This window comes from Leptidea sinapis, chromosome 32 (assembly GCF_905404315.1).
Source record: "Leptidea sinapis chromosome 32, ilLepSina1.1, whole genome shotgun sequence".
Classification (NCBI taxonomy): Eukaryota; Metazoa; Arthropoda; class Insecta; order Lepidoptera; family Pieridae; genus Leptidea; species Leptidea sinapis.
The window spans coordinates 8316817-8344359 of NC_066296.1; the positions used below are offsets into that span (position 1 = coordinate 8316817).

The 27543-nt window shown below is 35.5% G+C and overlaps 1 protein-coding gene and 1 pseudogene across 1 annotated transcript in view; both read left to right on the forward strand.

The window, feature by feature from the left end:
* Positions 1 to 27543, forward strand: part of LOC126974325 (rootletin) — a 201031-nt gene that overhangs the window by 126383 nt on the left and 47105 nt on the right. Inside the window, exon 5 of the mRNA XM_050821783.1 lies at positions 14281 to 14331. Within this exon, the coding sequence (XP_050677740.1) occupies positions 14281 to 14331 (51 nt within the window). The remainder of the gene's footprint in view (positions 1 to 14280; positions 14332 to 27543) is intronic.
* On the forward strand, positions 179 to 2083 carry LOC126974398 (40S ribosomal protein S3a-like; annotated as a pseudogene).

Here is a 27543-nt window from a genome sequence, read left to right on the forward strand (position 1 = left end):
AAGGCTGTGTTCTATCACCACCATTGTTCCTTCCGCATGTCATCAATGATATTGTTACTGCCCTTATGCAGATGACGGTACTGGAGATACCGTATCTACGAGCCATGCAAGTCTCTTTCGGGAAATCGTCGACCAGTTTTGGGAGAAACTTGTATCTTCTATCAAGTCCTCTTTTGTGATGGTCGAAACGGGTAAAATGTAACATAGCTAATAACTATTTGTCAACGCAATAAATTCAATGTTTGTATAATCGTAGGCTGACTTGCCAATAACACAATTTGACTTCTATCATCCAGGAGGATATGACATGGATAATATCAAAAAAAGCGCGTTATTTCAACACCTTCCTTAAAGGCTGGCAACGCTCCTGTCATCCTCTAGTATTGCAAGAGAGAATGAGGGTGGCGGCGATCACTTAACATCAGGTGACCCGTTCGCTCGTTTGTCTTCCTATTTCATTGAAAAAATATCTATATGTAAATAAAAAATCAATGTTTGTATGTTCTTTCCATATGCCTTCGGAGACGATGAAACTTTAAGTGTTTCTGGGGATGCCCGCGACGGTAATTGGCCCAATAAATTTATCTATTTATGAATATTTTTTTATATACTCAACAGGGCATTGCAACGCCGGGTAGAGCGAGTCCTCAATATTACTACTCCTACTACTAATTGTTCTTAACCTTTGGACAGCTGATACTCCGTTAGCGATGCAATTATTCGCAACGGTGTTTTCGTGTCACCTGCTCAATGTGGCATTATGAAATTAATGGAAAGTGACCACCCAGTAATTGTAGACACATAACGTTTACTGAACAGTGCTTATTAAATTTTTTCAATATTATATAGAAGCCTTAATAAAATTTTACATAGTTTGGCCAAGTAGTTTTCATTTTATGAACAATTTTTACGAAAATTTTTGTTTACCTCGATGATACACAAGCCGTACACAAAAAACAATTATAACATCGAGGTAACCAAAAATTTTCATTAAAAATGTTCATAAAATGAAAACTACTTGGCCAAACTATCTAAAATTTGTATGGGACCTAATGGCATCTTTTCTGCATCGAACTAAATAAAAACACCGACCTTACCCTAATAAGAGTGCGACTAAGTCCGATCCGAATCTGATCCGTACCCGTGAAAACACGGTCCGAAGTAATCGTAAAAATATTTCTATGGTTGTTTACGAACTAAATCCGGCTTCCGTCATCCGATTTCTTTCCGTCAATCTTAGAATGTAGTGCAAGTAGCGCTCTAAGCGTCACATAACCGAGAATGACAGCTAAGTCACATCCCATAACCGAAAAAAAAATTGGGGTATTAAGAGGATTATATTTAGAATAGAATAGATTATAATAGAAACACTTTATTAACAGTAAAACACACATTGTTTATTTTTACTATTTATAATATTTCAGAAATATTAAAAATTAATCCACTAATCCACACTCAGGGTACCAAAATTGCATCTGAAGGTCTGAAAGGGCGTGTATTTGTAGTGTCATTGGCTGATTTACAAGCCGATACAGATGCTGAAAGATCTTTCCGTAAATTCCGCCTCATAGCCAATGATGTCCAGGGTCATAATGTGCTCTGCAATTTCCATGGAATAGATCTCACCACTGACAAACTCAGATGGATGGTCACGCAAACTCTGATTGAAGCCAACATTGACGTGAAGACAACAGATGGCTACCTCCTCCGAGTCATTTGCATTGGTTTTACCAACAAGGATTCTCTTAGTCAGAGGAAGACCTGTTATGCACAACACACTCAGGTTCGGGCTATTAGGAAAAAGATGTGTGGAATTATCACCAGAGATGTCGCCAGCTCCGAACTACGTGAAGTTGTCAACAAACTGATTCCCGACTCCATTGCATTGAGAAAGTCTACCACAACACCTACCCACTAAGGGATGTGTGTATTAGGAAGGTTAAAGTACTGAAGAGGCCGCGTTTCGAGATTGCCAAGCTGATGGAGTTGCATGGTGAAGGTGGTGGTGGCAAGCGTGGTGAAGTAGGTGAATCATCTAAAAGACCAGAGGGATATGAACCGCCCGTACAAAAAAGTGTATAACAATTCAATTCAAAATATTAGAAGTATCAATGTAAGAAGTCGCCGAAAGCTATCTATGTCAAGAGTTCCCAGATAGTAAAATTACGTAACGCCAAAATCGATTAGATGACGAATTTATCATCGAAACATAATACTTCTTAAGCGATTTATTTTACAAGTGTCAGCTGTGAAATTAATGGAGATTACATAAGTATATAGTCAATCGATAATTGATAGCTTTGTAGACAGTCGTTTTGTAGTTACAAAACTAAACTGCAATTTAAAAGGCAATAATCAAATATGCTTTGGTAATTTATACGTCTAGATAGAGTCTCTTGGTGTTAGACAACCGATAGAAACAGGCCAGGAATATTAGGTTAATGTGCGTGACACGTAACGTATTACACTCGCGATTTGTATGATACTTTGTGTCAGTGCGCGTGCTTGCTTAAAATAGAGGCTAACGCTAAACTCAAATTTTTTTCGACGTTTTCCCAGCCGTAATAGTCTATCTAGAAGTAAAATATCATCAGTTTAAATGATGTAAGCAAATAAGCTATATCGAATGAAAAGTTCAAGATCACTGTGCATTTTTTTTTAAAGACTGCAAAAAGGAATTTATTTCAAAACAAAAAGCGCGTACACCTTCCTTAAAGGCCGGCAACGCTCCTGTGATTCCTCTGGAATTGCAAGAGATTTTGGGCGGCGGTGATCACTTAACAATAGGTGACCCGAACGACTTTAACAATTACAAAAAATTATCGAGGTAACAAATTAACTTAGATAATTGATACGTCTAGATAGCGCCTTTTGCTGCTAGACAACCGATGAAAACAGGCCAGGTTTATTAGTTTAGTGTGCGCGACAAAATACGTCTTACACACGCGATTTGTATGTCACTTTGTGTAAGTGTGCGTGCATTGCTCAAAATACCTCTATTTTACCTTTAACCTCTACAGTTTACTGTCCACCTCAATAAATTTCGACGATTTCACAGCTACGCAAATTAAATTAAATTTACAATAATAATTTGACTGTAACCTTTAATCCGCAGAGATTGCTCAACTAATACCCATATTATATAACACTTATATCAATCTTAACAATATGTTAAGCTATAAATCATGGAAATTAATATCTATTATGAAACGTCAAAATAATATACTGACTTTGACGTATTGATAAAATATTGCCCTTAGGACTAATGACTTCCGACAGATCTTCCGTTGTTATATAAATAAAACCTCTTTCGTTTAACCTCTGCAGGTAACATTTAAGGCGCGTAAGGAAATTAAAAAAAGAAAGTACGTTAATATATATTCGCATAATAGTTCGAAAATCAAGGTGTGGACGGCAAATTGATGTTGAGTTAATGCCACCAAAAATTATGTAATTCGAGTGACTGCCTGCGACTTTGAATGCATGAATATCTTTTTACTGACGATCTAACTATTGGGTATTCATTTGTAACAAGTCCAGCGACTTTTAACCCACTTCAAAAAGGAGGAGGTTTTCAATTCGACCGTTATTTTTTTATGTATGTGCACCGATTACTCTGAGATTTATGATCCAATTTAGGAAATTCTTCTTTAGTTCATATATAAAAATATACATAGTTTCGCGTAGTTGTCATTTTATGAAAATTTTTAACGACATGGGTGATATAATTGTTTTTTTGTGTACGGCTTTTTAGGAGTTTTCATTCAGGTTGATTATATATTATTAATGACACTAAAAAGTAAAAAATACAAAAATACGTTTTTTTTGTAGATACGACAGACAGTCTAGTTTTCGTAAGAATCAATTTAGTTATCCATATTATAAGCCATCTCACAGAAATATTTAGGGGGACAATTCACCTGTATCGTAAAACATAGATAATTTTTGCTTGTAGATAGTCTCTTGCTGTTAGATAACCTATAGAAACAGGCCAGGAATATTAGTTTATTGTGCGTTCGTACGTTACGTATCGTGCGTACGTACAAGCTACGTCTTTCACTCGCGTTTTGTCAAAATAGAGGTTAACTGTCAACCTCAAAATTTTTCGACGTGTTCACAGCTGTCATAGTCTATCTAGACGTATCATTGATCTAGGCTTTTCATTTTATTAACAAGTTAAACTTACTTTTTACGGTCTGTAGTTTGTATGTATGAATTACTGTAGAGATATCTGTACTAATATTATACAGATTGGAAATCGAGCGACCGCCCTCAGGCTATGAAATAATATGTTTAATTGTACTATACTACTTTGTGAACATATTTTTTTTGACAAAAAGCCCGCTGAGTTTGTTGCGCCCATTCTTCTTAGATCTGAGGCATTCTCTTTAGAATGAGTGTTAGTTTTTGACTTTTAATAAGTGATGTCACATCCTATTTTGAATAAATATATTTAAAATTGAATAATGTTTGTGAGGTTGTAGAGGGATCTCTTAATATACTGACACAATTTTTAAAATTCTGTTACTAATAGAAAGACCGATTATTTGTAAGTAAAGTGCCAACTTTTAAAGCTATCGTTTTCGTTGTGGTCGGATTGACAAGTAAGTCCGAAAAAAGATAAAATATTATGATTGTTTTGTATATATGTATGTATTATCACAAATCGTCACCTTTTAGCTCTTAATAGTGATTTTCATTATTATAACACTAGAAATAAGGGATTGCTTGTAACTAATTCTAGTAGACTTCATAAGACACATAATAGCTTTAAGGGTAGATCTGAATATCTAAGTGATCGGACAGCCTGGGACTAGATTATGATTATTTTATAGCAATAGCAATGAAAGTACAATATTGTATATTTTTATTAAAAAGAGCGCAAAAAAAGAATGCTGGGAGAGTTTCTTGCGCCGCTTCTTCTCTCTCAGAGCGCCATTTGTTTCCGAAACGGTAGTAGTATCTAGTATATTAGAAATGACATCAAAAAGATCTCTAAAGGAATAAATTTTGAGAAAATAAATGCCTTTTATGCCTTTTTATTTGCCAGCTTTGAAACACCAAATTAATTAAAGAAGTCGCGGGTAATACCTAGTGTTTTATAGCACAGAATATGGAGTATTTTATAAATATGGCATGCTATTTATATATAAAATAACATGGACGACGAAAGACAATCATTACATTAAACGCACGCTAACCTTAGCACGCATATTGTTATTAACATCATTCAGTGTAATAATTTTAACATTCGTTATTTGTAATGAAAAATATAGTATTTTCTTTGATTAACGAGTGTTACTTAATTAAATATAATACATTTAAAAGATTAAAATGCGTGTTTTTGTAACCATGTTTATATTAGATTATTGCATATAAGTTACATGTTTATTATTATTTTAGTTAAACCGTCATTTCAAGACCTTTCCGGATCTCACTCTCAGAGGGACTGAAAGTTTTCAGTGTCCCGCGTTTTAATCCTTTAAAAGTGTTTTATTTAAATGAAAAATATAGTCAACATTCACTTAAATTGAATTAGACTTTTATATCTGTTATTAACATGGAGATGATCTAATGGTAGGTGGTCACTTCGTCTATTTTATCATTAATAATACATCGCTGATCGATCACGGGAAGTGTTCCGAGGAGCTGTTTCACCTAACCGGAAACAACGCACAGGGAAGCTCATTCCACAGCTTTGTAGTACGAGGGAGAAAGCTCCTTGAAAACCGCACTATGGAGGACCGCCACACACCCAGATGGCGGGGATGATATCCTAACTTGTGGCGTGTCGTGCGAAGGTGGAATTCGGCGGCAGGAATCAGGTTAAACAGCTCTTCGGAACACTCCCCGTGATAAATGCGGTAGAAGACACACAATGAAGCGACGTCCTCAAGTGATCCAGCCGTTCACAGAGCACTGAGTCCTCGAAAATTCGAGCTGTTCTACGTTGCAAGCGGGCAAATGGATCGAGCAGATACTGGGGTGCGCCAGACCAGAGATGACAGCAATACTCCATGTGTGGCCGGACCTGCGCTATGGAGAGCGCTAGAATGTGGGCCGGCTTGAAGTATTGCCGTGCTCTATTGATGACGCCCAGCTTCTTCGAAGCCAATTTGGCTTTGCCCTCCAGATGGCCACGGAATTGGCAATCGCTCGAGATTTCGAGACCCAGTAAGGCGAGGCTATGTAAGAGAAGTGTTCTCAAAGAGCGGTGATATCTGGATATGTGGCGGGCCTCCACAGTTCGATTTTCAAGGAACTTTACTTGTACTACAATACTGTGGAATGAGCTTCCTTGTGCGGTGTTTCCGGGGCGATACGACATGGGTACCGTAAAAAAAAAACGCTTTCCTTAAAGGCCGGAAACGCTACTGTAATTCCTCTGGTGTTTCAAGACAATGTGGGCGGCGGTGATCACTTGACACCAGGTGACCCGTACGTTCATTTGTCCTCCTTTTCCATAAAAAGTAGTATTAATTACAGTATTCCGATTGGTGACGAAGTATAATCTGGGCTACGTTTGAAAGCGAACAGTGCTTAAAACGTTGTGGATTTCGGCTATCTCCGAGTTTTACAAGATTATAGCCGTCATCTGTCAATCTATCAATTAATGCACGTTTCATACAATCGAGCGAATAGCTTTTTTCTTAGAGAGTTTCGTTAGGCTGGAGGTAGCGTGAGATTTGTCGACAATGACTAAGAGACTTCATGGAAAAGCCTCCCATTTCCAACACCATATTACAGACATATTCAGTCAGAAAATTGGATCATTAGGTTACCAGCAAGTTTATATACAAACTTTTTTCATAAAAATTCTTTTAACAAGAAGCATTAAATACATTGATTTTCTCAAAATTGATTCCTGGATTCTCTTTGGTGTCATTTCTAACACTACCACCGCTTCGGAAACAAATGGTGCTCTGAGAGAGAAGAAGCGACGCAAGAAACTCGCCTGGCACTCTTTTATGCGCTCTTTCTAATATAATATACAATAAATATACAAATATTAAACTACTCGCTTGGATTAACGTTACGTCTTTACTCATAAAAATTTTGTTTACCGCTAAATATTTTTTAAAGATTATAAGGGACGAGACGAGCAGGACGTTCAGCTGATGGTAATTGATACGCCCTGCCCATTACAATGCAGTGCCGCTCAGGATTCTTGAAAAACCCAAAAATTCTGAACGGCACTACAGCTGCGCTCGTCACCTTGAGACAAGATGTCAAGTCTCATTTGCTCAGTAATTTCACTAGCTACAGCGCCCTTCAGACCGAAACACAGTAATTTTTAACAATACTGCTTCATGGCAGAAATAGTCGCCGTTGTGGTACCCATAATCGAGCCGGTATCCTGTGCAAAGGAGCCTCCCACTGGTGTGTATTGTACTAGACCCTTCCTATATTTAGGGTCGTAATACACCCTTCGTAATAAGCGTTTGTGTCGCGACATATTGATTATTAAAACCCTTTCTGATCAAGTTTCATGTTTCACTATTTCGGTTTTAATATTATGTTTATATCTTAGATAATTTCCTACTAGATCGAATTAGAAATGAGGAGATCCGTTGGTGTTACCAAAGTTACCAACATAACCCAAATGATTGCGAAACTGAAGTGGCAGTGGGCATGGCATATAGTTCGATGGACAGATCGTCTACTCGTACCGGAAGACGCAGTGTTGGTAGGCCCCCCAGCATCTTACAAACTAATTTGTTGTGTAGGTATATTACAGCAATTGTAAAATACTCTATTTGATTTTAAAGAGTGGCTGTTGAGTTTCTTATATGTTCTTCTCACAAACTCTTCTTTCCGAACATAATATGGTAGGTTTAGTAATTACCTTTTCTTTTAAATTTAAAAGAAATATTTATAGTGACGATTCAAAAGTTCTTAGTTTAAGCCTAATTGAATAAAGTTTATTTAACTTTGAAAGGGGCCGCGGAGATTAGGTATAGTTGTTAGCTGTCCTATAGTTATTTTACCAGTGGCAGGCTCCTTTGTACAGGGTGCCAGCTAGATTATGGGTACCACAATGGCACCTATTTCTGCAGTGAAGCAGTAATGTGTAAGCCTTATTGTGTTTCGGTCTGAAGGGCGCCGTAGCTAGTGAAATGAGACTTAACATCTGATGTCTCAAGGTGACGAGAGCAATTGTAGTACCGCTCAGAATTTTCGGGTTTTTCAAGAATCCTGAGCGGCACTGCATAAATGGGCAGGTTGTATCAATTACCATCAGCTAAACGTCCTGCACGTCTCGTCCCTTATTTTCATAAAAAAATACAGGCGTTTATATTTATCGATGAACTGGTCGCGTGCTAAACGTGCTTAAAATGAGCACTTTCAAATTTTTCAGTTGCGTAATAACCTTTATTTAATTGTTAACTGTTTCACGGTGATTATAAAAATTACTTTACTGATGTGTAAGCATGAAACCTGTTAACTGTATATTAGATGGATTAGTACTCGTTATCGAATAACTTATTGGCCAAGTGTGGGTCATCGCTCCAAACTTGCATTTAAGTTATATGAAACGAACTAATTGGAAGTAAAAGTCATTACTTTTACTTCCATGTCGTGAAGTTTGACTTGTTGTTAAAAAACGTTAGTGTGGGAAAGGTTACTACAGCATAAACGATTTTCTTAATGATACAATAGACTGGGAATAAAGCGAACACCCTCAGGCTCTTTAATTATAACTGTTTATTGTACGATATAACATTGCAATCCATATTTAAAAAAAAAGACCGTTGAGTTTCATCCGCCCGTTCTTCTCAGGTCTGAGGCAGTCTCTTTTGAATGGGTGGTTGTTTTTGACGTTCAATAAGTGATTTTGAATGCAATTTTGAATAAAAATATTTGAATTTGAATTTGAATTGAGATATTCATGAGCTAATGGGTGCTCGTGAATCTGCCCACTTAAATTTTGGCGTATAATTTGAATAAAATTTAATTTTTTAAAGGTTTCCTCCAGCTTTTCCAAGTCTTCCTGTCTAGAGCCGTTTTTTTTCCAGTTTATTCCACCAGTTTCATTGATTTCATTCTCCCTAAAGGTCTAAGTCTCTTTCGTTTCCCAACTGAGCCATGCCATTAAACTTGTAAATTTGTCAACCAATTATTTTTAAGGATGTATAAAAGCCATCATTATTTTTATTTTATTTATCAACTAGCTTTTTTTAAAATTGTAAATATGTATGACACGTAGTGACGAAATTTAACGCAGAATTGAAATTAAAACTGTCTGTTGAATGTGCAATGAGAATAGAATGGGACACAGTTTTACAATTCAATTATTTATAGTATTATACAGTTCTCAATTTCATAATCAGATATTAGATATCTTGAAATACAAAGTAGTGCGTAGTTAAGTTCACGCACTATTTATCACAGCAATACAAATACACAGTAAGTGATAATTTACATTGCATTCCGATAATACAGAGGTTTTAATATCATTTTATAATGAAATTAAGGGACGAGACGAACAGAACGTTCAGTTGATGGTATTTGATACGCCTTGCCCATTACAATGCAGTGCCACTCAGGATTCTAGACAAAACACAAAAATTCTGAGTGGCAATACAATAGCGCTCGTCACCTCGAGAGATAAGATGTTAAGTCTTATTTGCCCAGTATTTACTGGTTCACGGCAGAAATAGGCGCCGTTGTGGTACCCATAATCTAGCCGGTATCCTGTACAAAGGAGCCTTCCACTGGTAAGCAATTTGTTATTTTAAAGTGATATAAACTTCTGACCATTTTGTTTGAACGATATGAACGGTGCGGGACTCGAACCCGTGACTTCTCGGGTTCCGTCCGAGCGCTCTTTCCAACTAAGCCAACCGTTCGAGTGACGTATGGATCGTAAATCTTGGTATGTCTTTGTTCAACTCTCAGGTTGTGGCTTCATCTACAGGATCTACTTGAAAAGCCGCTAGTGCCGCTCAGAATTACGGGTTTTTCAAAAATCCTGAGCAGCACTGCATTGTAATGAGCATGGCGTATAAATTACCATCAGCTGAAGGTCCTGCTCGCCTCGTCCCTTATTTTCATAAAAAAATAGTTAACCAGTTTGCATCATAATTATAAATAAAATGGTGTATCATAAAAGAAGTCTCGTCACCAAAGGATCTAGCTTAAACAATATTTCGAGACTTGAATACTAAGTGATAGTTTTACTTCTTAACTCTACCATTAATATTCTGGTAGCATAGTTATGATATATGAAGATATGTTAGCATGATGTGTTGGCATTACCAAATTAATTATCGATGTGAATATAAAGGTTATGAGTTTCGTGTCAATATCGAATGAAATCATAATCTGATTTCAATAATTATCATTTCTATTTATAGTTATACAAGATTGATGTGCTAATCTTACGTTTAGGAATAATTATTAGCATTAGCTTATTTTATATATAAGGTATACTGGCTTTTACTTTGCAAATGATGCACTACAAACTGCTGTGGTTAATGCGTTTTTATAAGCTACCAACTATTGAACTTTCATCCCCCTTTTTCATCCCCACACAGGTGTAAATATTAAAAACGCTAGAACAAATATTTATTTATTTTTTATCAAATGCTTAAATACAATGTTTCATGGTGCTATGATAATGACGAACTTCTATACAAACTTCCACCCTTATTTCAACCCCGACAAGCCTTTTATTCGCCACAAAAGTTAGCCGATGTCCTTTCCCAAGCTCTTGTCTATCTCTGTAATAAATTACATCAAAACCGGTTCAGTGGTTTATGCGCGAAAGCATAATAAGCAACTAACATTCACATTTATAATATTAGTCTTGTAACTTATTCTAGTAGGCTTCATAAGATACATAATAGCTTTAAGGGTAAATTATAATGTATACACTTTTATAATAAAGTCCCAGCCACTGTTCAGGCATTATCTATAAATAAATTTAAATGTTTTATAAAAAAAATGGCTCTGTCGTAAATCCTATTACTCCACTGCTGAATATCTAAATAATCGGTCAGCCTGGGACTAGATTGTGCTTATTTTATAGCGATAGAGAAATGACTGTACAATATTGTATATTTTTATTGAAAAGAGCGTAAAAACAGAATGCTGGGAGAGTTTTTTGCGCCGCTTCTTCTCTCTCAGAGCGCCATTTGTTTCCGAAGCGGTAGTAGTATCTAGAAGTTATTAGAAATGACATCAAAAAGAATTCTAAAGAAATCAATTTTGAGAAAATAAATGCCTTTTATGCCTTTTATAGTATGGATAGTAGGGATGACTTTAATTTTACAATCGCATTTTTTTTCTACTGAACCATCTTCACTAATAGCTCCTTAATCATCTGGTGTTAATTGTAATTTATTATTTGTATTATTATGTTCTTCTGTAGTTTATGTTTTTAAGCTTTTACGCTTTTTTTAACTTAAACATAATTCTCGCTTTTATTTTGAGTCTTATTATGAGAATTATTGGAGTTATACTTCTTTAGGCCCGTTATGAAAGAATGACCAGAGTGAAATTTTAAAATGCGCGCGCATCACTGTCAATTTTGTGAAGTTTGCGACATTCGTTTTTTTTTAATTCTTCGTCCATTATTAGGACAGGCAAAGGGTTCAAGCCCATACTGCCGTATTCATTATTTAATAATTAACTATCAAAGCCATCTTTGCAAGATTTTTACAAAATTGTTCTTCCAAAAAACGTAGAATAGCACGAGGAATAAATCATTTTAATGATTTTTGCTTCGTAAGGCCAAAGAAGTATAACTTTTTGCGTGCATACATAAGTACACACTTTTTTTTTACTTTTTAAAATTCTTTTCTATTTACTTCATTTAGTTTACCGTTTTCCTTGTAGCTACTAAAATATCTATGAAACACATACAATATTATTAATTAGTGCATTTTTAATGGTATTAATTATTCCTGCGGTCAACTAATTAGCAAAATTATTTAACATGGTTTTAAACTTTTTGTTTATACCAAGCTATATGTATGCTTTACAATGTGTATATTATAGAATATATGATTTAAACAATACTATGAAGTGTGAACTGTATTACACCTTGGGATACCATTTCTATTTAAAATGTTGATTCTTCTTCTTCGGCGTTACACTCTTGTCAGAGTGGTCGTGGTCGTCACGTCGAGGTTAGTGGCCTGTTTCACAATGCGACGCCACTCGCCGCGAACTGCCGCTCTTCTCGTGCATTCATGCAGAGTACCGTCGACAGCTTGCCTCACTTGGTCCGTCCACCTCATCGGGGACCTGCCTCGTGGTCTAGTGCCCTCGACTTTACCCTGCACTATTAAGCGTTCTATGGAGTCGCTTCCACGTCGCGATACATGCCCGAAGATATGTTGATACTTAGTTTTAATTCCACTCAGCTCCACTTTAACACGTATAACGCCTCTACACGAGGCATCGTCAGTAGCTGTTGACTCACCAAACGCTGGAACGAGAGTGTCATTTTATGAAACTTAGCTTAATTACAACTAAATATAATCATCATTTATAACATGTGGTAAAATGATCTTAGGCCGAGTCGACATGTTGTTTCGAAAGGCGGAAAAAAAAGACATGGCACGAAATAGAAAGAGTCTTTTATCTTCTTTATCTTGCATTCATTCGCCGTCTGTCTTTCTAAAGTCTATGTCAAAGTCAAATAAACATTATTCAATTATGCCTAAGCGCTTTTGAATCGTCATTCAAATTCAAATATTTTTATTAAAAATAGTATGTGACATCACTTATTGAAAGTCAAAAAAACCACCACCCATTCCAAAATGAATGCCTCAGGCCTGAGAAGAATGGGCGCAACAAACTCAGCGGGCTTTTTTGTCATCAAAAATCCTTTTTACAACTAAAGTAACATTAACAAAGTAACAAAGTATCATTGTACAATTAGACTTATTATTTAATAGCCTGAGGGCGGTCGCTCCATTCCCAATTTGTGGTATCAGTAAGAAAGTAATTTATGTTATAATAACCTTTACCACACAAACGTTTTTTAACAATTCTTTAAATTAAATTCTTTCAATTAAATATGTAAGTTTTAAGTTATTTAAGTTTTTACCAGTGGAAGGCACCTTTGCACAGGATGCCGGCTAGATTATGGATACCACAACGTCGCCTATATCAGCCGTGAAGCAGTAATGTGTAAGCATTACTGTGTTTCGGTCTGAAGGGTGTTGTAGCTCATGAAATTACTGGGCAAATGAGACTTGACATCTTATGTCTCAAGGTGACGAGCGCAATGGCAGTGCCGCCTAGAATTCGGTTTTTCAAGAATTCTGAGTGGCACTGCATTGTTATGGGCAGGGCGTATCAATTTCCATCAGCTGAACGTTCTGCTCGTCTCGTCCTTATTGCCATTAAAAAAAGTTTGCGAGCATTTTACTTAAATCCACATTAACGAACGGAGAACTGTAGTATAAATGAATCATACTATTATGAATATCGCGGAGCAATACTAACACAGGATATCCCTGAGGAAGTTAAAAACCTAATGGTTCACAGTTATTCTAGTACATACATAGTACAGTCATGTCGAAAGCTCTCGGCTGCATCAAAGAGACATGTGGTAATGACTGTACATCCTCCGCTGCACCATCCGGCGAATGATACAATCGAATTAGTACTGTTTCTTATGATACTTAGGGTTCATTTTTATTTGCATAAACTTGAAAATGCCACTGTATAGGTATTTGAAAACGCTTTCACAATTAATATTGTGGTAATCCACGAAGAGCGTACAGAACTAAGAAGAATAGATTACAAATAATATGAAGAACACAAACAGTTCCATCGCAATTACGGTGTTCATTTTGTTGTTGTTCAGTTCTGTACACTGATGGAGGGAATTTAGCGAACCTGTAGTAACTAGGTAACTTTTTTTAAGAAATATGTGTTGAAATTTGAAAACTAAACCTTCTTTGTTAGGTTTAATTTGTCACTGTCACTGTCGATTGAAGTTTGCCAATATGTCAATGTTTTCCTTAGTCTATGTCCCTCTCTGCTCGTACACGGTGATTATGCCTATTTTTTCTTGTCTTCAATAAATCTATTTCCTTTTTAAGACCCTTCAATATATACCACATGAATCTATAACATCTTACCCCGCAAATGTTAATTGCTAATAAAGACTGACTTTGTTTTTAAAAAATAGACACGAGTCCCGTGCTGTACTTAAAAGCCATGAAGTCATTGTGAAGAAGATCAGATTCAATGGCCAATATTTATCATAAATGTAAATATTATTATTTAACACTAACGTTATTTTTTTGTATATTATAGGCGCAGAGGATGGAATGTGAAACGTCCGAATACAGGAAGCGTGGTGATCAGGTAGGTGTGATCATATTAGACTCTGACCAATGATTATATAAGAATAAAAAAAAATAATAAATAAATAAAAAAAAAGAACGCATAGGGCGTCTCTCGCAAAGGTCCTAATTGTGAAGTCTTTTGACAGTAAGTAACGTTATTTCCCTATTATAAATTTACTATTAAACAATATATGATAAATATATATATGAAAAATTTTAACGGAGTGGCCATAATTAAAAAATACATGTCAAATCAAAATGATAATTTATTAGTAAATTTTTCTCTACAGACCGTCTACAGTAATTATTTTGCCTCTTGAGATTTGCTTAAGTGAATGACTGGTACGGAGAAGTATTTAATTTCGCAAAGTAATAAGTCCATAATAACCCCCGTGCCAATCAGACATATTATGTCTGCTCGCGGGGGGCGCGCAGAGATATTTTTTTCGTTAAATATACATAGAGTAAAAAAAGCTAAACGATATGTTACAAGAAAGATAATTTAAAAGACTATAAAAGGATTTTTTTTTATTTTAAATTTTTATCTGTGTAAAATACGACAAGCCCGCAAAATGCGGTCAGCCGTAAAAATTATCTGTAGCAGTCGATTTAAAAACTCTTTTTTGTATTATCTATGATGTTTTAGTAACTATTCTATTACTAATTGGTAACTCTGAAGTATGTTTTAGTTATAAAAAATTACTACATTCATTAGTAATAATCGAAATGTAATCTGTAGGTAAATCTGAAAAAATCATAAAAAAAGCATGACAGCCCTACTTAATGCGAAATTTGTTCCAATTACGCAGTATCGGCGGTAGACAAGGATGGCAATGGCGCCACGCCGCGATGTGGCAGCTTTGGACCTCAGGGGTCTACCTTCTTATTGACAAAGTATGTCAGATTCAAAGAGAACATAGAGTACCTACCATTCTAGAAGTTTCAACTATCGGATGAAAACATTAAATATGCATTTAAGAGAGATATATCAAATAAAGAATTAAAATGTATCAAAATATTTATGATCGAACAAATAATAACGGAATAGCAATTATTAAATTAACGACATGAGCATTATTATATCGAGTTTAAAACATTTCTTTTGTTATTTGCAACAAAAGTGCAAGTGTATCGTTTTAGATCAACATAATTGTTTTACAATAACCAATCATCGTAATGTCCGCAGCTGTAGGTACTGTGTAGCGGCACGCGTCGATACTATTATTAAATTGGCGCACTTTTTTCCCGCGCTTGCGGTATTCGTTACAATGACAGCTGTCATTTGTTGATGTATCGTGCACCTGTCATGTAAACGAAAATAGAAATGGATCAGCTGTTCGTGTAAAAAGTTTCTCTATTTTTAGCAAATTATTGGCTTATTATTATTGGGTATTCTAGAAGTAATTGTTGATTATTATAAGTGATTTTAACTGTTGGAAGTAGTCTATCTTTAGATATTGCAATCACGTATGGAATTTTAAGTACCTACTGCCTGATTAATAATACTTTTAAAGTGTCTTAAGCATAATTGATATGGAATTAAAATAGCTACTACCCATGTTTCTTGTTATTATTCATTTACAAGCCCCTCAAGAACGTTATTCCATGCCTTAGTATTTACCCAGTTCATTTATTTTATTTCGAAGTTGATATCCAGCCTAACGAAACTCTAAGAAAAAAGCGATTCACTCGATTGTATGAAACGTACAGTCATTGAAAGATTGTTTTTCCGAAACTATAGGAACTATACTGTTAAAACTAGTAGAAGATATATTCTGTGAAACGCATCAATATTTTCACACAAAAAAAGAAAAAAAAATTTTTGGGGGTTGCCCATACTCAGAACTGAATCTCAAAATTTTTTTTTTCAATAAACTCATACGTGTGGGGTATCTGTGGATAAGTACGATTTAAATGATATTATAGTTTCTCTTATAATTTTTTTTGTTAACTGAACATATTGTTCGAGAGACACTTCAACGTGGTAAAATGTGTGTCTCCCCTGTAACTTCTAATATAATCTAAATAAGAGAATGATAAAACTAAAAAAAATATACGATGATTATTAACCATGCAAACTTCCACCCACAATTGGTTTAAACGAAATATAGTTAGTAGTTTTTTTTAAATAAACTGAAGTGAAAAATAATACACTTTTATTAAAATATTGATCAAAGTTCCAACGAACTACAAGAACTTTTATATTCTGTTACTTTATGCTACAGAACCCTTCATGAGCGAGTCCGACCTGCACTTGTTTTATTTTTGCTCCTTAGTGTAAATTAATGATACAAGTACACGCTACACTTCAAATGATATAAGCTAGATTACCACAGATTATAGAATAAAAAACACAAAGAGAAATCGAGAAAGTGAAAAGATTAGCATGTGGCCGTTATCGATAGAAACTGCACCAATTATGTCGGCAGATTGCGTCGATCAGTGAGATGTTACATGAGCTATATGTGAAACGTGGTAGATTGCATTTCATTGACATATCGAGTACGATGAATACATCACTCACCTTCGATTCGCAGACGATATCGGTATCATGGCAGAGACCATGGAAGACTTAAGACATAAGCTCGATGGCCTCAATACAACTTCCCAAGGTGTTGGTCTCAAAATGAACATGGACAAGACGAACATCATGTCGAATGTCCATGTCGCACCTACTCCCATAACAATTGGGAACTGTACTCTCGAAATCTTCGACGAGTAAGTATACCTCGGATAAACAATCCAGTTAGGCAAGTCCGATTTCGCGAAAGAAGTTCGGGAAGCTCCGTAAAAATCTTGTCTATTGGAATGGGGTAGTTTTTATCTTTCAATAAGTGATTTTATATCCTATTTTGAATTTGAATATGAATAGTAAAATAAGGATTTATTTGGTGATCACCTATATATTATGGTAGTGCATTAGTTTTAACTATATCTTTTTTAATTTTTTTCCAAATCGGTATTCTGTTGATATGCTCACCTTACGCATGCGTAAAAAATTGGCACATAATTAAGAACAAACGGTGAAAACGGAAATGGCTGCGACAAAAATTCACCCACTTTCAAAACCTGATGCGGCACCGGAGACAGGTTGACGTCACGAGCCACGACAGCCATCCATCATGGAACCGGCTCCATCGAACGGTACAGATATAATACACAGATTCTTTATTCGAGAGCTTTTGGACTCAGGTTTATAGAGTTAACTGCAATTTGTGCATATAATTATCAGTTTAAATTTATTTTTACAAAATCAACCTAACTGTACAGAATACCTTTATTTATTTACTGTGTGTGTGGATGATGCAGCTACTGTACTCAATAACCTTTGTCTTGTATTATTTTACATTTACTTTTTTAACTTAATCATTTAAGGCATTGACAATTTGACGTTTGTATAATTTTGGTGAATCTAGTAAGTAATTTTTTTAGAAATATAATTGAAAAAAAAAATACACTATTATTCAAACATCGGTCAAAGTTACAACGTACTACAAGAACTTTTGTATTATATTACTTACTGCTACGGAACCCTTCATGGGCGAGTCGGACCCGCACTGACCATACGGTCAGACCTGAGAAGAAATTCAGCGGGCCTATTTTTTTATTTTTCTTAGAAAATGGAAGCGATAAATGCAACAAGCAAAGCGATTAAACCAATACTTTACCTAAAATTCAAAAACAAAATATTACAGTTAACACAGAAAGAGGAACTGAAAAATTATCACAGAATTTGCCCGCCAAGATAACAGAGCACTTACAAAGAATTTCAATGTAATTAATTCCAAATGAAGATATTATTTCCGTGTATATATTCACTACGAATTAAGAAATGGTAAATTGTATAATTTTTATTACTTTTAATTGTGTCTTTAATCGAATCCGTTTTAACCAGTCTTTACGTTATGTCTTCGACCTCGATTTGATCTGGGTCATTTGTTATCAACATTATTATGTAATTACACTGATTTTCCAATCATATGCAGCATGAGCAGTCTAGAATCATGTATCAGCCTAGCGAAATCTTCAAAAAGTAAAGCGATTCACTCGATTGTATGAAACGTGCAGTCATTGATAGATTGACAGATGACGTTATCAGTTGCATATGAATAGCAAAGCAGTTCATTTTAGGTCGTCGATTGAATCGCAATAACAGTAGTTACTTGGTAGGCCCGTACGCGTAGGCTAGCGAAACTCACTAAGAAAAAAGCGATTCACTCGATTGTATGAAACATGCAGTCATTGATAGATGACGGCTATAATCTTGTAAAAAATGGATTTAGCCGAAATCCACAACGTTATAAGCAACTGTTCGCTTTCAAACTTACCAATCGCCCCAGTGTAATTACTATTATTTTAAACTTATATCAAATCACTGCACGTTTCATACTAAACTAAATCTCAATTTTTACTCAGTCAGCCCCGCCTCTTATTATGTAATTTTTACATCGTCGTTGGCGTGTGTCGGCTTCAATATGAGATATCTCGTTATTCAAATTTAAAAAAATCTTCAAAATCTTTGGAGCGGTGGTTTGGCACGAAAAACAGTATAGTATGATCAATCGCTCTTGTGAATCAGTTTTAATATAAAGATAATAATTGGGACAACAATATTACTACTATTTTGAGCTGAGACATAGAAACATCCGAGTGACTATCTAAATGTAAACAACAATGAAAATCAGTGAAACTGTATTAATTACTAGCTGTTGCCTGCGACCTCGTCCGCGTAGATAACGGGTTTATAAAAATGTTGTATTGAAGATTATCTCATGTCCTATTCCAGTTCCGGTTCCCGTTTTCGCTCCCGTTCGATACATATTACATTAATCGTATTTCGAGGAAAATTGCTATGGCAAACTAAACCTACTTAGGTATAGATATAGCTCATCGACGACATTTTCAGTTTTTCATAAATCCTGCGGGAACCATGGATTTTACCGGGATAAATTGTCTATGCCCTTTCCCAAGCACTAGTCTATCTCTGTACCAAATTTCATAAAAATCGGTTTATTATCTCCGGCGTAAAAGCGTAACAAACAAACTAACATTCACATTTATAATATTAGTTGGTAGATTTGCAAGAGGGACATCTCAAGTCAATTTCCTAATATGGAAATATTGGGGTTGAGCAGGTTATCAACTGTAAAGTAGATCCTGTAGATGAAGCCACAACCTGAGAGTTGAACAAAGCATACAAGATTTAGTAACGATACGTCACTCGATCGGTTAGTATAGTTGGAAAGAGCACTCGCACGGAACGCGAGAGGTCGCGGCGGGTTCGAGTCCCGCATCGTTTATAAAATTTTGTTTTATTTGTGTAATATTAGTAGGGAAGTTACTATTGACCTAAAACAACTTCATGTAACTACATTATATTTAGTAACGCATCATTAAATCGCAATGAATATTTGCAACGAATAAAAGATCCAAGCTTATCACACCATTCATATGACGAAATTTTGCCAGTCATTGTTACATCATCGTAAAAGTTTACTTGTTTTGGCTTTGTGTATTTTGGATATGCCAAATGTTATGTAATTTAAAGTAGCTAGCTGTTGTATAAACAAACAAAAAAAACAACTAGTTTCTTTGTATTGATGATCAATACAAATAAACTAATTGAGTCATTGATAATCTAAACTTAAAATGATACAGTGAAAATAATTGATTGATAACATAATATCCAAATTTTGCTTATACAAGTAATTTTAGGTTGTTATTTGCGAAATACATTTAAAATAAAAAGAATTTCTCAAAGGACATTACAGCTTGGCACAAAAAAGATTGTGATGGATACATGCCTTCTGCTAAGGAAGTCAAACGTTAACACAAATAAAATAAAAAACAAAATTACATCAACACAAAGAGCAATGGAACGAAGGATCCTTAAGCTGAAAAAAAACAAAAAAAATAAAAGCGAAATTATAAGAAAAAAAGAACAAGCTGTCAGATGCTCTTGAATATGCTTTAAAACAAAAATGGCAGTGGGTTGGACATATCTGCAGAGTAAAAGACAAAAGATGGACACTAAAGATAACAAAATCGAAGGGGCCGTTAGGAATAAGACAAGTCGGAAGACCCAAGGGACGGTGGGTCGATGACATAAAACAGATAGCGGGAAAGGAATGGATGAAAACATGACAGGATAGAGAACAATGGAAAAATATGGAGGAGGCTTTTACCCGAAAGGGATCCGATTTAAACCAATAATTAGTATTAATTGTACTAACTTAGTTTACTTTAGAATAAAACTGTTTTAATTTAAGTTTAAATCTTATTTATACAAAAACAAAATGCAAAAAATGATTCGGAAAAAATAAAGCTGTATTATTATTATTATTTGCGAAAGCTTTTGATGACATTATGATAAACGAAACAAGTAAGGGTAGATCACTATTTATAAATTACACAAAAGTAGTTTTTTATTAAACAGGATGTTAATTATAATTGCATTGTATTTTGACTTTGGAAAATACAATAAAGGCCCTTTAAGTTCCTTGCTATTCTCAGGTCTTTGCGAAAGAGGTCACTCGTCGAATCCAACTCGGATGGGCTGCGTTCGGGAAGCTCCGTAAAATCTTCTCGTCCCAAATACCACATTGACTGAAGCCGAAGGTTTTCAACCAGTGTGTGTTGCCAGTGATGACTTACGGTACGCAGACGTGGTCGCTAACTATGGGCCTTATGAGAAAGCTCATGGTCACTCAGAGGGCAATGGAGAGGGCTATGCTCGGAGTTTCCCTGCGAGATCGAATCAGAAATGAGGAGATCCGTAGAAGAACCAAAGTTACCGACATAGTCGAAATGATTGCGAAACTGAAGTGGCAGTGGGCTTATTATACATAGCCACTTCAAATTTAATTTAATTTTTGAAAAATTTGGAAATGCTCAAATAGAAAAAAAAATCCTTTCAAATTCAAATTCCAATATTTTTATTCAAAATAGGATTTAAAATCACTTATTGAACGTCAAAAACTAACACTCATTCAAAAGAGACTGCCTGAGACCTGAGAAGAATGGGCGCAAGAAACTCAGCGGGCTTTTTTTTTAAATATAAAATATGGTACTACGGTACGTACTATAATATATCGTACAATAAACATTCATAATTAAAGAGCCTGAGGGTGTTCGCTTTATTCCCAGTCCGTGGTGTCATTAAGAAAATCGTTTATGCTATAATAACCTTTCCCACACACACGTTTTTTAACAATTCTTTTAAATTTCGTAACACATTTGTTTTGTACATTTTCTGGGATCATATTGTAGAAGCATATACATCGCCCAACAAAAGACTTACTAACTAGACCCAACCGAGTAGTAGGCATAAAAAGTTTATGTTTGTTCCTCGTGTTAACATTATGAATGTCACAGTTTCTAGAAAAATCCTCAATGTGCTTATGAACATACAGAACATTATCAAAAATGTGTTGAGAAGCAACAGTCAAAATGTTTATTTCTTTAAATTTTTCTCTCAATGATTCTCTAGGACCTTGGTTATAATTCGAGCGAATAGCCCTCTTTTGCAGCACAAAGATAATACTAATATCGGCCGCACTGCCCCATAACAATATAGGACATATTACTATGAAAATAACTAAAGTATACTAATCTCGCCGTATCTATGTCAGTTAACCGTCTAATTTTCTTAACCGCATATGCTGCAGAACTAAGCCTATTCGCCAATCCGTCAATATGGTGGCCCCACTGCAATCGAGCTTTCAAACCGAACGGCGTAATAATAAGCCTAAATCGGTGAGATATAGTTACGAATTTCCGATGAGAAAGAAAATTCTCAGGTGCAAGTGTTGCGGTTCTTATGATCGATTGTAAGGCTTCGTTGAGATTTCATCGGGAGGCTTCGCGAGGGATCCGGTTTCCTTACATGTCAGGCTACATATCAAGTTACCTCTTACAACAGAACATTAATTAATTATTACTACGTTTTGTTTACGTACTCTATGTTAAGTCTTCAGTTGAGTTTTTAAGAAGTCAATTTATTAGGGCAATCGACAATGGTTAATTCTTAGCAATACAGTGGTTATTTTTTTTATAAATAGCAGTCAAGTACTAGTCGCTCTCGCCCATGAAGGTTCTAGGGCTCAGCAAGTAACAAATATAATTAAATTATTTAAATGAAAAAGGCAAAAAGCTTTGCTCAAAATCATACAGTGCAAATGAGCTCTCATCATTTATACGTAATAAAAAAATTCTTACTAGATCTCGTTCAAACCAATTTTCGAAGGAAGTTTGCATGGTATAAGGTACATCATTTATTTTTAAGTTTCAATTCGAACCCCTATTTAATGTTTTTTTTTCTATTTTTGTGTGAAAATGTTGAAGCGGTTCACAGAATACTTCTACATACCAAGTTTCAACAGTATAGTTCTTATAGTATTGGAAAAAAGTAGCTGTGATATACACGAACAGACACACAGACATGACGAATCTATAAGGGTTCCGTTTTTTGCCATTAGGCTACGGAACCCTAAAAATGTGAGGAGACTAGCATGACGTTTATACGAGCAAAATAAACGCCTGATGGCAAGTGATTCGCTCCCCCTTATTACAATGCAGTGCTGCTAAGGACTCTTCATGATAACCAATCAGTATCAAATCAAATCAAAATCACTTTATTCATGTAGGTCACGGAAATGACACTTATGAATATCACAAAAAAGATTTTTATAATTGAATTTACCGCCATTCCGTAAAGGGTTGAGCTTATGAGAAGAAGTGGCAAGAAACTCATTGCCACTCTTTTAAATCAATATTTACATTTTCATCATTTTACAAATCATTTCAATTACAATATAATATGTAAAGTAATGTAACAATCATACTCAAACGTCGAAATATAGTCAATGCCTTACACGAGTAATTCAAAAAAGTAAATGTAAATTAATACAAAAGTTATTGAGTACAGTCGCAAATGAATAAAGGTATTCTGTGAGCATTTTATTACCGATTATATATAAATATATATATAAAGAATCTGAAACCGAGCCTCCGGCAACAGGATCATCCCGCCACCACAAGCAGCGCCCGTTCACGAGCATGACGCATGGGCCAGCCATCGCCTCCATCATTACAATTACGCTCATCACCTTGCTCTTATTGACGTTTTGTGCGACGTGCTTGCACTGTTGAGCGGCAGTAAATGCCGGTGGTGTAGTAAGCATCTACCCGGCACCCTGTGCTAAAAAGGCAATAATAACTGGTAATAATAGAAGCACGATCGCAAGAGACGCTACAACTTATAAACAAAGTAATAATAAGCTCGCCTCTGAACCAAATATGATACCCTGGTACATGTTGTCAGGATGACACGTAGTTTCTTTTTTATATCAGTTCATTTATGTTAACTTGGTACCAATGAAGTATACGTCGAAGGCGGCATAACGTCAGGATGCACGAGACTTGGCATCCATCAACTCTTTAAAACAGATTAATTTCTCTTCTTTGCTGATGTTCACCTAGTAGCTTCACGAGCTCGATGGCTATGTATTCAATACCAACCACTTTCGTATCCCAATAAACTTATCGACGGTAACTCACCTAATCGGTACACGCTGTCTGTCAATGGGACGACGCGACGTACAGCTTAACAGCGATAGAAGTTTGTATGGAAATTGCAATTCACGCGTCCAAATATAAGGCGATAAGAATGACTTATTGAGTTTATTGGGACAGCTTGAGAATATTGACAGCTAATTACTGACAATAGAAGGTAGTAATTTATCTGTATCTGTAGATAGTATATTGGAAACGACCGTAAGTGTGTCATGATGCGGCATTAATCTCATTAAAAAAAGCGCGTACCCTTAAAGACTGGCAATGCTCCTGGTATTCTTCTGATGCGAGAGATTATAGGTCGCGATGATTACTAGATATGCTTATTTTACGTATGTTTGTCCCCCCAACTTGGTTCACCTCCATCATATAAAATAGTGTGTGTGTACTTATGTATGCACGCAATAAGTTATACTTCTTTGGCTTTTAAATGACTTATTCCTCGTGCTATTTTACGGTTTTAGAAAGAAAAATTATGTAACCCTGTAAAGATGGCTTTGACAGTTAATTATTAAATAATGAATACGGCTGTATGGGCTTGAACCCTTTGCCTGTCCTAATAATAGACGAAGAAACCGAAAAAATAACTATTGACGCAAACGTCAGAAAATTTTAGGAACCAACTTCACTCTGTTAGTTTTGTATATAGTGATGCGCGCGCATCTTAAAATTTCACTTATCATTTTTTCATAACGCGTCTAAAGAAGTATAACTTCAATATATATCCTAACAATACCGGAAGATTCGGATTTTTTTTTCTCGCCTTCCATTGATTACGATTTTATTGATATTGTTAATAAAATGAAACGAATGCCGCCTGCCCGAGAGCAGCGTCAATTTATTGAGGCCACCCGCTTCGACGCCGTGTACTGGTGGCGTGGCTTTTAACCTAATAACATGGGAAAGCAAACCTGCCCATGTAGCCCGTGGGCGACTTGTCGCTGTTGAAGAATAGATTCTTATTTATTGCCTTATAAATATTCTTATGTTAATGCGCTTATGGAGTTCATTCAATAAATTCTTATTTGCATATTAGGAAGTGTCGAACCATATTGGTTTTTGAACCGACTTCAAAAAGAGGGAGGTTCTCAATTTTATAGTTAAAGTTTATAGTTATAGTTTATAATATTAAGTTTTATTTTGTTAAGGGCTATGAAAAGTCATGTGAATTCTCATATATTTAACATATAAAATAGATATAACGAGGTAGAAAACCTTCGGAAAGTTCAATCAAAACACATTATGCAGATCTGTCTGCGAATATAGGGCCTCTAAAAGTGAAGGGCTGAGTCTGTAAGGGGTCATAGTTCCTTTGAATAAAGTTAGTAACTAAATAAGCGACATTATGATCTAAGTACACGCCATTTTCGTCACAATAGTTTTCGCAATTGGGATCATATTAACATATCAAATGTAATTCGTTTCATGCAGTATTCATATGAGATTGCAAATATTGTGTGCAATAACTGGTTGATGTGGAGCAAGTTCATTATATATACATCAGATCGGGTACTAAAAGTTTTCTAAGAGCGAGAGCTTGGGTTGGTTTGAAGGATACACAGGTATCATGTGTTATATCTATAGTTTTAGCACAGTAGACTACTGACTGTCTACTGTGGTTTACGGCTCCTTTGCACAGGATGCCGGCTAGATTATGGATACCACAACGGCGCCTATTTCTGCCGTGAAGCAGTTTTTGGGATTTTGAAGAATCCTGAGCTGCACAGCTGAACGTCCGGCTCGTCTCGTCCCTTATTTTCATAAAAAAAAATGTTAATCATAATCTACTTTAAGTAGGTACCGTTATTTTGTAAAGTTTAATACATGTAAACAAATAAAATTTAAAAACAAAATCTTATGAACTATGCGTCTCGTACCCACGACCTCTCGCGTTCCGTGGGAGTGCTCTTTCAACTGAGCCAAACATTCGAGTGACGTTTCTTAATAAAATCTTGTATGATTTGTTCAACTCTCAGGTTGTAGCTTCAGTTCGAGTCCCGCATCGTTCATAAATTTTGTTTTCACATTTTATTTTTCTATTAAGAAGTTAGGGTACATAACAAATTGTTAGTACATCTATGTTGTTTGGAAACCATTAAATAAATAAATAAATAAATCGATTAAATGGTGGATCAATGGATCAACAAATTTCCTGGCCATTCGTATATTTACCTAGACTATATTGAATCTAGTTGGCGTGATTGATTTGTGATCCACAGTCGATCGGCTCGTATAAATCACAGCTCACTTCCTAACAATCTGTGGGAACTGGAACGATGAACGAGATTGAACTGCTGATCTAGGTACTGACTCCAAGGACATACTTTGCTGCAATTGCTATACTATTGAATATTCTTAAAAAGGCTGGTTTCCTCCTATTGAAAATTCAGAAAAAATTGACAAACATTAAATTATTTGGGAAACATTACAATATTAAACTATTATTATTATTATTATTTGAAGAGGGTTTTCATCTAGTCCCAATGATTTCTAGTAACACCGCGTCCAAATGAACTATTGTGTTCGCCACTCATACTATAGCTCGTCGTCATGCCCTGCCGCCTTTACGAACCGCAGTAACTTCTTGACGAGAGTGTTACTAACACCATCTGGTGGCACGAAGTAGTCGCCAAAGATTGTGTTACGCTTATGCATTAGTGGGCCGCAGTCGCAGAGTAGATGAATAGGCGTTTCATTATCCTCAAGGCAGAATCTGCAACAAACTGTAAATTTTGAATAATGAATTTGAATAATGAAGATATGTTGATATTTATCTTCTGTTTTGACTACATAAGGGCGAATAAAATTTTAAAACAAAATTTAATGAACGATGCTGGACTCGAACCCACGACCTCTCGCGTTCCGTGCGAGTGCTCTTCCAACTGAGCTAACGTTCCAGCGACATATCGTTTATAAAATCTTGTATGCTTTGTTCAACTCTCATGTTGTGGCTTCATCTACAGGATCTACTTTACAGTTGATAACCTGCTCAACCCCAATATTTGCATATTAGGAAATTGACTTGAGATGTCGCTCTTGCAAATCTAAACAATTTATTATGTTTTTAAAGTGATAACCCTCACTTCTAGTAAACCCAGGCCCGCATCGTTCATAAAAATATGTTTTCAAATTTTATTTATATATAGTTATTAATCCTGGAAGTGGGGGTTATAACTTTATAAACATAACAAATTGTTTACATAAGGGCGATTTAATTACATTTTAATCTTGACAGATAAGTTAAGGAGTATGTTTTTGGTATTAATAAGTAAACAGTATTCGCGTTGGTGGTTAAGCTTTTTAACCACAACATTGGCATAAAATTCGTTCTACAAACCACCACATTTACCACAAACGTTTCTGATTGCATCAGAGAGGAAGACATATCTTTATTCTCTTTATCTGCTGAATAGTGGTTAATAGTCACCTCTATACATAGAGTATGGTATGCTCTGATCGCTATGATAATTTGGAGTCCCTGAAATAATCCTTAAGATTGGTAATGAAGAATTTCCCCACGGAGAAAATACGTGTTGAAAACGACCTTTAAAAGTCTTAATAGTATCACTTAAAATGAGACTTATATTTCTAAATATATTAACGTGTACACAGATTGACTATATAAAATTCTCATGTCGCGGTGTTTGTAGTTAAACTC